Here is a 15,671-nt window from a genome sequence, read left to right on the forward strand (position 1 = left end):
ACCGTTGCGACAGTTCGCTGTTTCAAAACATCACGTGATGATCGGGTGTTTTATTCAGACGTTCAAATACAACGGGTGTTGACGAGCCTAGCATGTACAGACATGGCCTCGGAACACACGCGAAACACTTAGGGTTAACTTGACGAGCCTAGCATGTATAGACATGGCCTCGGAACACGGAGACCGAAAGGTCGAGCATGAGTCGTATAGAAGATACGATCAACATGAAGATGTTCACCGATGATGACTAGTCCGTCTCACGTGATGATCGGACACGGCCTAGTTTGACTCGGATCATGTAATCACTTAGATGACTAGAGGGATGTCTATCTGAGTGGGAGTTCATAAGATGAACTTAATTATCCTGAACATAGTCAAAAGGTTTTTGCAAATTATGTCGTAGCTCACGCTATAGTTCTACTGTTTAGATATGTTCCTAGAGAAAAAATAGTTGAAAGTTGATAGTAGCAATTATGCGGACTAGGTCCGTAAACTGAGGATTGTCCTCATTGCTTCATAGAAGGCTTATGTCCTTAATGCACCGCTCAGTGTGCTGAACCTCGAACGTTGTCTGTGGTTGTTGCAAACATCTGACATACACGTTTTGATAACTACGTGATAGTTCAGTTAAACGGTTTAGAGTTGAGGCACCAAAGACGTTTTTGAAACATCGCGAAACATATGAGATGTTTTGAGGGCTGAAATTGGGATTTCAGGCTCGTGCCCATGTCAAGAGGTATAAGACCTCCGATGACTTTCTTAACCTGCAAACTAAGGAGAAAAGCTCAATTGTTGAGCTTGTGCTCAGATTGTCTGAGTACAACAATCATTTGAATCGAGTGGGAGTTGATCTTCCAGATAAGACAGTGATGGTTCTCCAAAGTCATTGCCACCAAGCTGTTAGAGCTTCGTGATGAACTATAACATATCAAGGATAGATATGATGATCCTTGAGGTATTCGCGATGTTTGACACCGCGAAAGTAGAAATCAAGAAGGAGCATCAATTGTTGATGGTTGGTGAAACCACTAGTTTCAAGAAGGGCAAGGGCAAGAAGGGATACTTCATGAAACGGCAAATCAGCTGCTGCTCTAGTGAAGAAACCCAAGGTAAAACCCAAACCCGAGACTGGGTGCTTCTGTAATAAGGGGAACAACCACTAGAGCAGAATTACCCTAGATACTTGGTAGATAAGAAGGCTGGCAAGGTCGATAGAAGTATATTGGATATACATTGTGTTAATGTGTACTTTGCTAGTACTCCTAGTAGCACCAGGGTATTGGATACCGGTTCGGTTGCTAAGTGTTAGTAACTCGAAATAAAAGCTACGGAATAAACGGAGACTAGCTAAAGGTGAGCTGACGATATATGTTGGAAGTGTTTCCAAGGTTGATATGATCAAGCATCGCACGCTCCCTCTACCACCGAGATTGGTGTTTGCGTTGAGCATAGACATGATTGGATTATGTCTATCGCAATACGGTTATTCATTTAAGGAGAATAATGGTTACTCTATTTTTGAATAATACCTTCAATGGTCTTGCACCTTATTGAATGGTTTATTGAATCTCGGTCGTAGTGATACACATTTTCATGCCAAAAGATATAAGATAGTAATGATAGTACCACTTACTTGTGGCACTGCCATGTAAGTCATAATGGTATAAAACGCATGAAGAAGCTCCATGTTGATGGATCTTTGGGCTCACTCGTTTTTGAAAAGTTTGAGACATGCGAACCATGTCTGTTGGTGTATATGCATGAAGAAACTCCATGCAAATGGACCGTTTTGACTCACTTGATTTTGAATCACTTGGGACATGCAAATCATACCACATGGGCAAGATGACTGAAAAGCCTCGTTTTCAGTAAGATGGAACAAGATAGCAACTTGTTGGAAGCAACACATTTTGATGTGTGCAGTCCAATGAGTGCTGAGGCATGCAGTGAATATCGTTATGTTCTTACTTCACAGATGATTCGAGTAGATGTTGAGTATATTTACTTGATGAATCACGAGTCTGAATTATTGAAAGGTTCAAGTAATTTCAGTGTGAAGTTGAAAGATCGTCGTGACAAGAGGATAAAAGATCTATGATATGATCATAGAGATGAATATCTAAATCACGAGTTTGGCACAAAATTAAGACATTGTGGAAATTGTTTCACAACTGATACAGCCTGGAACACCATAGTGTGATGTTGTGTCCAAACGTCATAGTTGCACCCTATTGGATATGGTGCATACCATGATGTCTCTTATCGAGTTACCACTATCGTTCATAGGTTAGGCATTAGAGACAACCACATTCACTTTAAATAGGGCACCACATAATTTCGTTGAGACGACACCGTATGAACTATGGTTTGGAGAAACCTAAGTTGCCGTTTCTTGAAAGTTTGGGGCTGCGACGCTTATGTGAAAAGGTTTCAGGTTGATAAGCTCGAACCCAAAGCAGATAAAATGCATCTTCATAGGACACCCAAAAACAGTTGAGTATACCTCCTAATTCAGATCCGAAAGCAATAGGGATTGTTTCTTGAATCGGGTCCTTTTTCGAGGAAAGGTTTCTCTCGAAAAGTTGAGTGGGAGGATGGTGGAGACTTGATGAGGTTATTGAACCGTCACTTCAACAAGTGTGTAGCAGGGCACAGGAAGTTGTTCCTGTGGCACGTACACCAACTGAAGTGGAAGCTTATGATAGTGATCATGAAACTTCGGATCGAGTCACTACCAAACCTCGTGGGATGACAAGGATGCGTACTACTTCAGAGTGGTACGTAATCCTGTCTTGGAAGTCATGTTGCTAGACAACAATGAACCTACGAGCTATGGAGAAGCGATGGTGGGCCCGGATTCCGATAAATGGCTCAAGGCCATAAAATCCGAGAGAGGATCCATGTATGAAAACAAAGTGTAGACTTTGGAAGAACTACTTGATGGCCGTAAGGCTGTTAGGTACATATGGATTTTGAAAGGAAGACAGACAATGATGGTAAGTGTCACCATTGAGAAAGCTCGACTTGTCGTTAAGATGTTTTTCGACAAGTTCAAGGAGTTGACTACGATGAGACTTTCTCACTCGTAGCGATGCTAAGAGTCTGTTGGAATTATATTAGCAATTACTGCATTATTTATGAAATCTTGCAGATAGGATGTCAAAACATTGTTTCCTCGACGATTCTTGAGGAAAGGTTGTATGTGATACAACCGGAAGGTTTTGTCTATCCTGAAATATGCTAATAAGTATGCAAAGCTCCAGCAATCCTTCTGAGGACTGGAGTGAGCATCTCGGAGTTGGAATGTATGCTTTGATGATGATCAAAGATTTTGGGTGTATACAAAGTTTATGAGAAACTTGTATTTCCAAAGAAGTGAGTGGGAGCATTATAGAATTTCTGATGAGTATATGTTGTTGACATATTAATGATCAGAAATGACGTAGAATTTCTGGAAAGCATATAGGGTTATTTGGAAAGTGTTTTCAATGGAAAACCTGGATTAAGCTACTTGAACATTGAGCATCAAGACTATAAGGATAGATCAAAATGCTTAATAGTACTTTCAAATGAGCACATGCCTTGACGTGATCTTGAAGGTGTTCAAGATGGATCAGTCAAGGAAGGAGTTCTTGCCTGAGTTGTAAGGTATGAAGTTAAGACTTAAAGCTCGACCATGGCAGAATAGAGAGAAAGGAACGAAGATCGTCCCCTATGCTTAAGACATAGGCTCTACAGTATGCTATGCTGTGTACCGCACCTAAAGTGTGCTTTACCATGAGTTAGTCAAGGGGTACAAGAGTGATCCAAGAATGGATCACAGGACAGCGGTCAAAGTTATCCTTAGTAACTAGTGGACTAAGGAATTTTCTCAATTATGGAGGTGGTAAAAGAGTTCGTCGTAAAGGGTTACGTCGATGCAAGCTTAACACCTATCCGGATAGCTCTGAGTAGAGATACCGGATACGTATAATGGAGCAACAATTTAGAATAGCTCCAAGTAGAACAGTTATTTGGAATAGCTCCAAATAGAACGTGTAGCTGCATCTAGGAGATGACATAGAGATTTGTAAAGCACACACGGATCTGAAAGGTTCAGACCCGTTGACTATAACCTCTCTCACAAGCATAACATGATCAAACCCAGAACTCATCGAGTGTTAATCACATGGTAAATGTGAACTAGATTATTGACTCTAGTAAACTCTTTGGGTGTTAGTCACATGGGGATGTGACCTTGAGTGTTAATCACATATCGATGTGAACTAGATTATTGACTCTAGTGCAAGTGGGAGACTGTTGGAAATATGCCCTAGAGGCAATAATAAATTGATTATTATTATATTTCCTTGTTCATGATAATCGTTTATTATCCATGCTAGAATTGTATTGATAGGAAACTCAGATACATGTGTGGATACATAGACAACACCATGTCCCTAGTAAGCCTCTAGTTGACTAGCTCGTCAATCAATAGATGGTTACGGTTTCCTGACCATGGACATTGGATGTCGTTGATAACGGGATCACATCATTAGGAGAATGATGTGATGGACAAGACCCAATCCTAAGCCTAGCACAAGATCATGTAGTTCGTATGCTAAAGCTTTTCTAATGTCAAGTATCATTTCCTTAGACCATGAGATTGTGCAACTCCCGGATACCGTAGGAGTGCTTTGGGTGTGCCAAACGTCACAACGTAACTGGGTGGCTATAAAGGTACACTACGGGTATCTCTGAAAGTGTCTGTTGGGTTGGCACGAATCGAGATTGGGATTTTGTCACTCCGTGTAAACGGAGAGGTATCTCTGGGCCCACTCGGTAGGACATCATCATAATGTGCACAATGTGACCAAGGGGTTGATCACGGAATGATGTGTTACGGAACAAGTAAAGAGACTTGCTGGTAACGAGATTGAACAAGGTATCGGTATACCGACGATCGAATCTCGGGCAAGTACCATACCGCTAGACAAAGGGAATTGTATACGGGATTGATTGAGTCCTTGACATCGTGGTTCATCTGATGAGATCATCGTGGAACATGTGGGAGCCAACATGGGTATCCAGATCCCGCTGTTGGTTATTGACCGGAGAACATCTCGGTCATGACTACATGTCTCCCGAACCCGTAGGGTCTACACACTTAAGGTTCGATGACGCTAGGGTTATAAAGGAAGTTTGTATGTGGTTACCGAATGTTGTTCGGAGTCCCGGATGAGATCCCGGACGTCACGAGGAGTTCCGGAATGGTCCGGAGGTAAAGATTTATATATAGGAAGTCCTGTTTCGGCCATCGGGACAAGTTTCGGGGTCATCGGTATTGTACCGGGACCACCGGAAGGGTCCCGGGGGCCCACCGGTGGGGCCACCTGCCCCGGGGGGCCACATGGGCTGTAGGGGGTGCGCCTTGGCCTACATGGGCCAAGGGCACCAGCCCCTAGAGGCCCATGCGCCAAGATATAGGAAAAAGGGGAGAGTCCTAAAGGGGGAAGGCACCTCCGAGGTGCCTTGGGGAGGATGGACTCCTCCCCCCCTCTTAGCCGCACCCCTTCCTTGGAGGAAGGGGCAAGGCTGCGCCTCCCCCCTCTCCCCTGCCCCTATATATAGTGGAGGGGAGGGAGGGCATCCATACCTGAGCCCTTGGCGCCTCCCTCCCTCCCTTGACACCTCCTCCTCTCCCGTAGGTGCTTGGCGAAGCCCTGCAGGATTGCCACGCTCCTCCATCACCACCACGCCGTTGTGCTGCTGCTGGATGGAGTCTTCCTCAACCTCTCCCTCTCTCCTTGCTGGATCAAGGCGTGGGAGACATCGTCGAGCTGTACGTGTGTTGAACGCGGAGGTGCCGTCCGTTCGGCACTAGGATCATCGGTGATCTGAATCACGACGAGTACGACTCCATCAACCCCGTTCACTTGAACGCTTCCGCTTAGCGATCTACAAGGGTATGTAGATGCACTCCCCTTTCTACTCGTTGCTGGTCTCTCCATAGATAGATCTTGGTGTTACGTAGGAAATTTTTTGAATTTCTGCTACGTTACCCAACAGGATATACTAAGGAGATATGAAGAGGCATCGAGCCAACGAGTTAACTTGCAAAAATCTTCTATCTTCTTTGGGAAAGGTCATCAGGAGGATGACAAGGAGGAAATAAAGAATATATTGGGAGTTCATTCAGAAGCTCTTAGTGAGCGATATCTCGGACTACCAACACTGGTTGGGAAGTCTAAGGAGGGTACTTTCAGATATGTGATAGAAAGCTCGAAAGGCAAAGCTAGCGGATGTAAGGGACAAGGTCTATCAAAAGCTGTGAGAGAAGTGTTGATCAAATCTGGGTTACAAGCTGTACCCACTTTCACCATGAGTTGTTTTCAGCTCGCGAAGAAGACGTGCCGAAACCTGACTTCGATCTCCTCTAAATTCTGGTGAGCGGCAACGAATGGTGAACGCAAGGTACACTGGATATCTTAGAAAAAATGTGTGCAGGCAAGCGAGATGGTGGCATGGGGTTTCGTGACCCTGAGGCCTTCAACCAAGCTTTGCTGGCTAAACAAGTGTGGAGAATTCTACAGGTGCCAACATCTCTTTGCGCAAGGGTGCTTAAAGCTCGTTATTTTGAGGACGGTTCGATCTTATCTACAACAGCACCCCCCTCCGCGTCGTTCACCTTTAAAAGCATTCTCCATGGGAGGGACTTACTAAATGAGGGGCTTGTATGGCGCATTGGAGATGGCAGCTCGGTGCAGATCCACCACGCCAACTGGATCCCAAGGACGGGGAGTATGCGGCCACTGGGTCAGCTATACATCCAAGGTATTACCAAGGTGGCGGGCCTGCTTGCACATGATGGACGGGGCTGGGACTTGGACAAGTTGCATGCAATGTTCTCTGTCGAGGATGCACACGATATCAGGCAAATAGCAGTGGGGGGGGGGGTCCAGGAACGGATGACTTTCATGCGTGGAATTTTACAAAGAATGGAGAGTTCACTGTCAAGTCTGCGTATCACTTGCGAATGGCTATGAGCAGATCGAGGACCGGACAGCCGGGTCCCTCGAGCACGGTGGCGCAGCACAGGGGATATATGGCTTTGTGGGACACAAATGCGCCAGCCAAAGCAAAGATCCATATGTGCAGGATGATAAGGAATGGGCTTGCGGTAGGAGCCGAACTTCACCGAGGTCGCATCAAACCCGGTGTTTTTTGTGTTGCGTGTGGTCGAGAAGAGACGGTGCTGCACCGTTTCTGGGCTTGCCAACATTCTGCGTTGTTCTGGCAGCTTCTTCACTCAGAAAAGGGAGTTAAGGTGGCGATCCCACCTTGTCAGATCGACTCCCAGGGTGCTTTAGCTAGCTGGTTACTTGGGTGGTTTGCCGATGCTGACAATGAGGAGCGAGCTGCTATGGTTCAAGCTACATATGGTCTATGGTTGGCTAGAAACGAAGCGAGGGATGGAAGGGCGATAGCTGCTCCACATGAAATAATGGGCACTGTTGTGTCATTTATGAATGAGTGGACAGCAGTTCATGCTAAGGAGAGGCGACCGATAGCGGCGCCGGTCAAGGAGAAGTGGAGGCCACCTGAAGAGGGCTGGCTCAAGATCAACTCCGATGGAGCTGTGCATAGAGGAGGTGACAAGGGAGGGGCGGGAGCAGTTATACGAGACCATGGAGGCGCATTCCGTGCGGGGCTATGTCATGTTTATCACTGGCATTGTAGAACCGGAAGCACTTGAAATCCTGGCTTGCAAGCGGGGGCTGGAAGTGGCGAGGGAGGTCAATGCAAATAGGGTCCATGTTGAGCTCGGTTCTCTTGGTGTCGTCCAAAGGTTGCAAAACCCACACAAGGATCGCGCTAACACTAGAGCGTGGATACAGGAGATTAAGGTCCTGCTTGCTTCTTTTTCAGAGTCAAAAGTTTCGTGGATTCGTCGTTCGGCTAATGTTGTCGCGCACAAGCTAGCTAAAGTTGGCGTAGGTGAGGATTTGTGTAAGGTGTGGGTGGGTGACACCCCAGACTATGTTCTAGATGTACTCTCGGATGAAATTCCGAATGCTTTTGATTAAATAAAGCGACAACATTTACCTAAAAAAAACTACAAATCCTTGTATTAGTAGTGCTAGTACGTGACATTCTTCATGCATGTGAAAGGCTTCCGTCAACACTCACTTGGATTACTGTGCTAGTACGTGACATTTTTCATGCATGCACGTCCCCTTCCGCCAAAACGCGTGTTTCTTTTTTTCTTTTCTTCAAGTGCTAGGTAAAACAAAGTTACTAATAATCCAGACATTATCATAGTGAGTCATGCATATTTTGGTACAAAGCCTTTCTTCAAGTGTTGGCGGAAGCTACTAATCCTTGGATTATCACTGATATTTGGCTGTTTTTTTTCTTCTTAAAAAGCGGATGTTTGAGACAGGGTTGGATGGCCAGATCCCATATCAGTGTTCGTGGACCAGTCCTTGTCGATCCACGGAGTGATATGGTGTCCGGTTTAAGGGTCAACGTTGAAGATGCCCTTAGTCCACGGCTAAGTCATGAATGGCATGGCTTCCCGCCAACCCTAGTGTACGTGTTGACTTGCCTAAGTATTACCCACCAAAAAAAGTTTGACCCATCTAGAATTTAGTGATGCGAGCGATTCAGAGTCCGAACCCAATGATGTGGCGGCGACGAAGGGAAAAAAAATCTGGTAAGGAGGTGAAAGTGACTTTTCTCTTCCTCCTTTCCCTAGCAAGACAAGCAAAGACTTGTACTGCATATTAATGTTGAGTCATTAAAGAAAAATGAATAACTCTATATCTCAAGAGTGAAATAAACCTTGATGTTACCCTCAACTCCAAATCTTTGAAGTCGGTACCTTACCTCTCTGATCTTGGTCTATCCTAACCCTCAACGTGTTTGGCGCACTGGGAAAAGGGATGATCCCAACCGGGTCCATCTGTTACTATCACTGACAATACGGGTCCACAAGGCGGCTTGTTCGTGGTGAATAGGTCCGGCCGAACCACCCATATAGCTGGCGCCGGGGTCATGTTCCCCACTCCAGGGCAGGCCCGTCAGATTCTCGCTGGGCCGTGTAGTTGCTTCTAGCTGTCGCCAGGGAGAGGCACTGCCGTCGATGCAAACTGGCGCTGTTTCACAAGATTGGGGACAGAAGATAGAGATGACATGTGGGACAATGTAGTCAGCGAGAGTAACAATCAATCAATCCCGGCCGGGATTGTGCATTTCCTATTAGACTAAACAAGATTTTACTCATGCAAGGTCGGGATTGCCTGGGATCTGTAAATATAGGGTAGCAAATTCAGGGATTTAGATATCAGGGTTTATTTGCGTCGGTCTCTACAACCTCAAGGTTTATTTTAGACTTCACTCTTATCTCAACAAATGTTTGTGCCTTGTAGCAGAGTTCAAAGATAAATAGACGGAACAAGAGCTACTAAAATCGCATATGCATTTGGCTTTTTTTCAGCACATTATTCATCCAAAGATTACATAAATACATCTGGCCGCCTGACATCCGTTGACAGAAATGACGTTCAAATTATTTCTTGCATGGATCTGGGAGGGGCGCACCGCAGAGGCACTTGTTGTGCTGGAAGTTGTAGACATCCAACCTCGCCAAGGCGGCCGGAACCTGGCCGCACAGCTTGTTGTAGCTCACGTTGAACTGCCGCAGGTTCGTTACATTCGCCACCTGCGCTGGGATGCCGCCGCGGATGGCGTTGTAGCTCGCATCCATGGCTTGCATCTCCTCCGGGAACTCCACGCTGGAGAGGTCGAAGCTGAGGGCGTTGTGGGACAGGTTAATGCTTTCTAGCTCCTTTGTCCTGCCGAAGAACACGGACGCGTCGCCGGTGAGAGCGTTGTGGGAGAGGTCGATGAACTGGAAGCCGACTGCAGCGAACTCGGTCGGGATGGAGCCAGAGAGGTGGTTGTTGGAGAGCAAAAGGTACGAGATTATAGGGGATTTGGAGTTGTAGAAGAGTGGCGGGATGGTGCCCGTGAGACGGTTGTTTCTGAGGTCGATGGTGTCTAAGTAACGGAGGCCCGCGAGCGAGGCCGGGATGGTGCCGGTGAGGGAGTTGGAGGAGAGGGTGAGGTCGTTGAGCTTGGTCAGTGCGCCCAGGAAGGACGGAATGGGGCCCGAAACGGAGGTAAGAGAGATGGAGAGCGAGGTGAGCTTGGATAGCTTGGCGATTCCCTTGGGGATAGGGCCAGAGATGGCCGGGAGGTAATAGAGGTTGAGGACGAGAAGCTCGGTGAGGCCGGAAATGGCGTCCGGGATGGTGCCCGTGAGGTTGACATCCTCGAAGAAGAGGAGGATGATGACGCGATCGGCGTCGTTGCAAGTGATGTCGTGCCAGTCGCAGCACGGGGTGGAAGGAGTCCACGAGGCGAAGTGGCTCTGATTGCCGAAGGCGGACTTGACGGCGAGGAGCGTGGCCTTATCGCTAGGGTGACAGTCTTTGTTATTCTCGGCGGAGGCGATGACCGCTCCGGCGAGGACGAGAAGGAGGAGGACGAGGAAGGCATGTGCCGAGGGTGGAGTGCTCATGGTGCTCCGGCGGAAGTGACCGGTCTCTCACTTCGGTTGGGTGCCTCCTCCATGAACAGCCGGGCACATATATATCCATTGGTACATTTGATTTGATTGGTTGAGACTGATGGGAATTCAGCGGTGATCATTCATGCACGAGGACATATATGACCATTGCATGTGTACTGGGCAACGAAAAAAGACGGGGAACTTTTTGGCAGCTAGCCTGGCGAGGCAAGCACTGGTCAAAATATAGTCAAAATCCTAGATGCTGACTGCTGGTCAAACTTGGCGGGTAGGCATGCATGCATAGACTAATATGGATGGAGAACGTATCGTGTGTACCTGACCAACTCGTGCACCAGGTACTCCAGTGGAACATGAGCCGTTGGACTAAAAACAGAAGGACAGGATGCGGTGCAAGGGGAGTTACCGATACATTTTGCAAAACAGACCTTCATGTCTAGCTAAATCGAGTTGAATCAACACCCCAAACCCAAACATCTATCCCCTTTTCCTCTGTACTGTACCGCTACTCGAGGTCGCCGGCTGAGCTAGGATTAACTGAAAAAATTAGGCGAATCCCTCTCCCCCTCTCCCTCTTCCTCTCCTGTACCTCTTCCTCTCCGGTTTCCAGCGTTTTTTCTTGCAGGGTGGTTTCCAGCGTTCAAGCACGAGCGCCCAAGATCCAGATCACGATGTCCAGCGGCGGCTCGCTGCCATTGTGTCTCTGTAGCGAGCTCTGTGGATCGACGATACGGCCGCATAAGAGCGGACCATCGCCCTTTACAGCTCAAGGATCCAAGGTATGTACATATAATTAGAGTATTGGTTCCTCCGATTCCTAGGTTCATCCAATACGTTGGAAACTAGAGTACTGTTAGAGTTTATGTGCAAGATGCAGCCATAGTGGTAAAGTTTAACCACTAATTACTACTGTTAGAGTGGAAAATAGATTAAGGGGTGTTCTTTGTGTGGTCTCATCTTTCATCTGTATATAATTATTTGTGAGCCCGTGATGTTCATTACTGGTTGATACCATTTTTTCGATTAGTAGTTCAGAGTAACTATGTTAGCAAAAGGTCCTTAACATTGTCCAGTACTCTAGTTGTTCCTGTGCTGCTCAGGAAGAGTTTCTGTGGCATATCAACCTTCTTTTTTTTTGAACTGGCATATCATATCTTTACCTATGACTTCATCTGTATATGGCAAGAGTTTGTTAGTTCTTAGTAATAGGGGAAATGTTCTGCTTGATGGAAAATATTAACACATAATTCGTAAAGGCGAAACAAGGCATCACAACTTGCATACTCCAGTAGGCAATAGCTCGAATATGATGCAGAGCGACAATTGACTACAATAACTATGACATACACAACAATTTGAGAATATTACCACATCATTAGGATAAAATTAATTGTATCTACAGCTACGAATAAAATGCTAACCATCATCTACTTTGTTTTCAACTGATGTTGTACAGAATCTAGCACCTAGGCCATTGCTATAGATCTTCAAGTTACACCCTTCATATAAACAAAAAGATATCAATCGATGTCCTGTTATCTGCCCTTCCGTCTACATACAACAACCACCCCCATAATCTCTCTTTCACCACGTCAAACCTCTAAGTGAAACTGCAACGGTAAAAATGTGTGGTTAGCTAAGAAGGTTTGACAAACAACAGCAGTCCCAATTTCTTTCATTGGTGTGGTCCTCCATACTACCAGTGGAGTTCAGCTGCAGAATTGTACCGCGAGAAAGGAAAAAATGATGCACGCCAACAATACAATCTAGTCGTTGTCAAGCACTCAAAAATCAAGAAAACAGTGTAGCACTGATAAATGTTATGCAATGTTTCTTAAATCCTAGGACAACTTCTCAGAGTCGAATCATGTATTTACTCTGAACTAGTAATGTTCCTTTGGAGAAGGGCTCAGAGGAACATTACTAGTTGTTCCTGTAACTCTTGATGTATACAGATGAAGTCCTAGTGTCAGGACCCCGATCCTATGCCACACCGATCTAGCATGTAACACCTCATATCACTTTGCGGCCTCACGCACGGTATTCCCACAGGTGTCGCCTTACCAGGCCTGGGACTGTTTGCGCCTTTTGGCTCACGTATATGATAGTGTCGCTAGCATCCATATGACAAAGAACCCGTGCTGACATGGCTAGTCGTAAACCCAAAGTGGCACTAACTTACAGGGACAGGCATACATGACCCAGCAACGAACGTGTCGGTCATCAGCGAGTGAATCCGGGCTGTAGCAACTGGGCTAGCAGGACTCCGGAGAATCCGGGCTGTAGCAGGCTAACAAGACTCCGGTAGACACCGTGTGACATTTCCCCTAAGGGACAGACACAGGAACGAAGAAGGACACATGCTGGCCAGCCTAAGTGTTTCGGAGCAGTAGCAAGCTACCAAGGCTCAGTGGAAGCACTAGGAGACATTTCCCAGTAAGAGAGGCTACCAAGGATAAACAACTAGATAGTCAGATCCCACACATACCAAGCATTTCAATAACATACACACAATATGCTCGATATGTGCAAATACAACATGGCATCACAACATGACTCTACAACTCAAGTATTTATACAATAGGCTCCGAGGGGCGAGATATTACAAACATGGGTCTCATGGCCCAACAATCAGAGCATACAAGTCAAAGCACATGCGGAAGCTTAACATGTCTGAGTACAGACATCTACAAATGAAAAAGGCTGAGAAGCCTGACTAACTACTAGATCCTGCCGAGGGCTCAAGATCGTAGCTGAGGTAACAAGCTAAACGTCGAAGTCCACGCGGTACTACTAGCGAGACTGAAGTCTCTCTGCAAAAACATAAATTAAGCAACGTGAGTACAAATGTACCCAACAAGACTTACATCAGATCTAACTACATATGCATCATTATCAACAAGGGGATGGTGGAGTTTGACTGCAGCAAGCCAGCTTTGACTCGGTGGCTATCCTGAACTACGACTACGAGTAACTCTTTTGAGGTGGCGCACACGAGTCCACATATTCACCATATCAATACACCACTATGGATCCGCTCCCGTCTCCCTACGAGAACGCCATCCATAGCACTCATACTTATCTTGCGTATTTTAAAGTATCCACTTTCACTTGTCTATGAACTATACAGGCAACCCAGAAGTCCTTTACCGCGGACACGGCTATTCGAATAGATAATGTTAACCCTGCAGGGGTGTACTTCTTCACAGACGCTCTCACCACTTATCGCCGTTTACACGACATGTACTCGGCAACCTTCAAGCGGAAGCCCAGCGAGGGTGTCGGCCACGACCTGACTAACCACACAAGTCTCTCGTCCAGGTTTATCGCCTATTCGGCTTCCATCCGCAAGGAGATCCAGCTGGGGTGTCGCTCACGGCCCCAAACGATGTGTGCAGGGTTCCCAAGCCCACCTCGACGGGTGGATCTACGCTTGGTACACCGTGCCATGGTGCCTAGTCTGTCCCAAGCCCACCTGTACCGGGTGCCACTTGGTAGACTACTAACACTACCTACAAACACTAGAAACTAGTTTCAACTCCTGGACAGAGATCAGGCTGATTAATAAGTCGAGAGGGGCACTTAAGCATTCCAATGCGTGGTAGTAACTATTCATGGATCACAAACACAGAACTCAGTTCCTGAGGACGGTTTCAATGAGACAACCCACCATGTACTCCTACATGGCCTCTCACCGCTACCTTTACCAAATCATGTTCACACACTTAGCTTTCACACAATAGGACATGTTCACACACCTCCAATTCATCCCCGATGAATCATAGCTGACTCAACTCTAAGCAGTAGCAGGCATGACAAACAAGCATGAATGAGTAGGCACATCAGGGCTCAAACAACTCCTACTCATGCTAGTGGGTTTCATCTATTTACTGTGGTAATGACAGGTCATGCAGAGGAAAGGGGTTCAACTACCGCATCAGGTAACAGTTGAATCGTTGTTGTCCTAATGCAGTAAAAGAGAGCAGGAGCGAGAGAGTGGGATTGTATCGGAATGAACAAGGGGGTTTTGCTTGCCTGGCACTTCTGAAGATAGTATAGTTCTTCATTGGTGTCATCGAACTCATCGTCGGAACCACGTCTATCGAGAGGGGACAAACACCAGCAACAAGGAAGAACACAATCAATGCAGTGCACAATATGATGCATGATCATGACATGGCAATATGCTGTGGTTTGGGCTAATGTAACTAGCAGCATATTAAATGGAGTCGGTTTGAATCAAAGATTCAAATTCAAACTCCATATATGACATTTCAAATGCCATTAATTCAAATTGTCTTATACAGTAGCTTTAGGTTGCTCAAACATGCATTAAGATGCCATAAACAGATTCTTTGGATTTTTCTAAAAAAAATTCATATATAATTTGTTTCATTTGGAGTTACGGTTGATTTTATATGATTTTTAGAAGTTTTGGATATTTTCTGGAATTTCCTGAGTAAGATTAAATCCAGAAAATGCTTTATTGCGTCAGCATTGCGTCACTGTGACGTCAGCAGTCAACAGAGACGGTCCAGGTTAACCCTGACCTGTGGGTTCCATCCGTCAGTGACTAACCTAACTAATCTAATTTAGTTAGCGTTAAACTAACACTAATCTAGTTTAGTTAGTGGCCTGGGGCCCACCGTCAGTGTCTGTTAGGGGCTAACTGGAGGTGATTAGTGCCTAATTAAGCGGCCACGTCATCATCGCCGGTCAAACCGGTCAACCTGCCGGCGTTTAGCCGCCGGCGGGGTCAAACGCGGCGGAGGTGCTCGGGATTGGGCTGCAGTGCTCCGTTCGATGCGCGGCTAGGCTCGTTAGAGAGCTCTTGCCAGCGCGCATCGGATGGGGGTGTTAGACGGGCGTGTGGTGGCCGGAGCTGACGGTGACGAGCTCGGCAGCGGCGGCCAGAGCTCGGGTTAGTTTGGGCTCGGCGTTAGGGTGCTCGGGAGGAGGAGCTGGTGGGAGCTGCGTGCTCCTGGGAAGGCACCGAACGCGTTGACGCGCTCAGGCGCGAGTTGTGGTGGCTAAAACGACGGCGGCATCATGGCCGGCGGCGATGAGCTCTCGGCTCTGGCGGAATCGAGCTAGTGGA

At 46.6% G+C, this 15,671-nt stretch overlaps 1 protein-coding gene across 1 annotated transcript; it reads right to left on the reverse strand.

Annotated features, from left to right (window-relative positions):
• Nucleotides 1-9,433: 9,433 nt before the first annotated feature.
• Nucleotides 9,434-10,581, reverse strand: LOC119339863 (polygalacturonase inhibitor-like). Its single transcript, XM_037611764.1, has one exon. The coding sequence runs from the start codon at nucleotides 10,562-10,564 to the stop codon at nucleotides 9,551-9,553; it is 1,014 nt and encodes a 337-aa protein (XP_037467661.1). The 5' UTR covers nucleotides 10,565-10,581; the 3' UTR covers nucleotides 9,434-9,550.
• Between the last annotated feature and the right edge of the window lie 5,090 nt (nucleotides 10,582-15,671).

The sequence above is a fragment of the Triticum dicoccoides genome, chromosome 7B (genome assembly GCF_002162155.2).
Source record: "Triticum dicoccoides isolate Atlit2015 ecotype Zavitan chromosome 7B, WEW_v2.0, whole genome shotgun sequence".
Classification (NCBI taxonomy): Eukaryota; Viridiplantae; Streptophyta; class Magnoliopsida; order Poales; family Poaceae; genus Triticum; species Triticum dicoccoides.

What these genes read in the sequence shown, in the direction of transcription:
- LOC119339863 (XM_037611764.1), bottom strand. Translation starts at nt 10,564, where the DNA reads ATGAGCACTCCACCCTCGGCACATGCCTTCCTCGTCCTCCTCCTTCTC.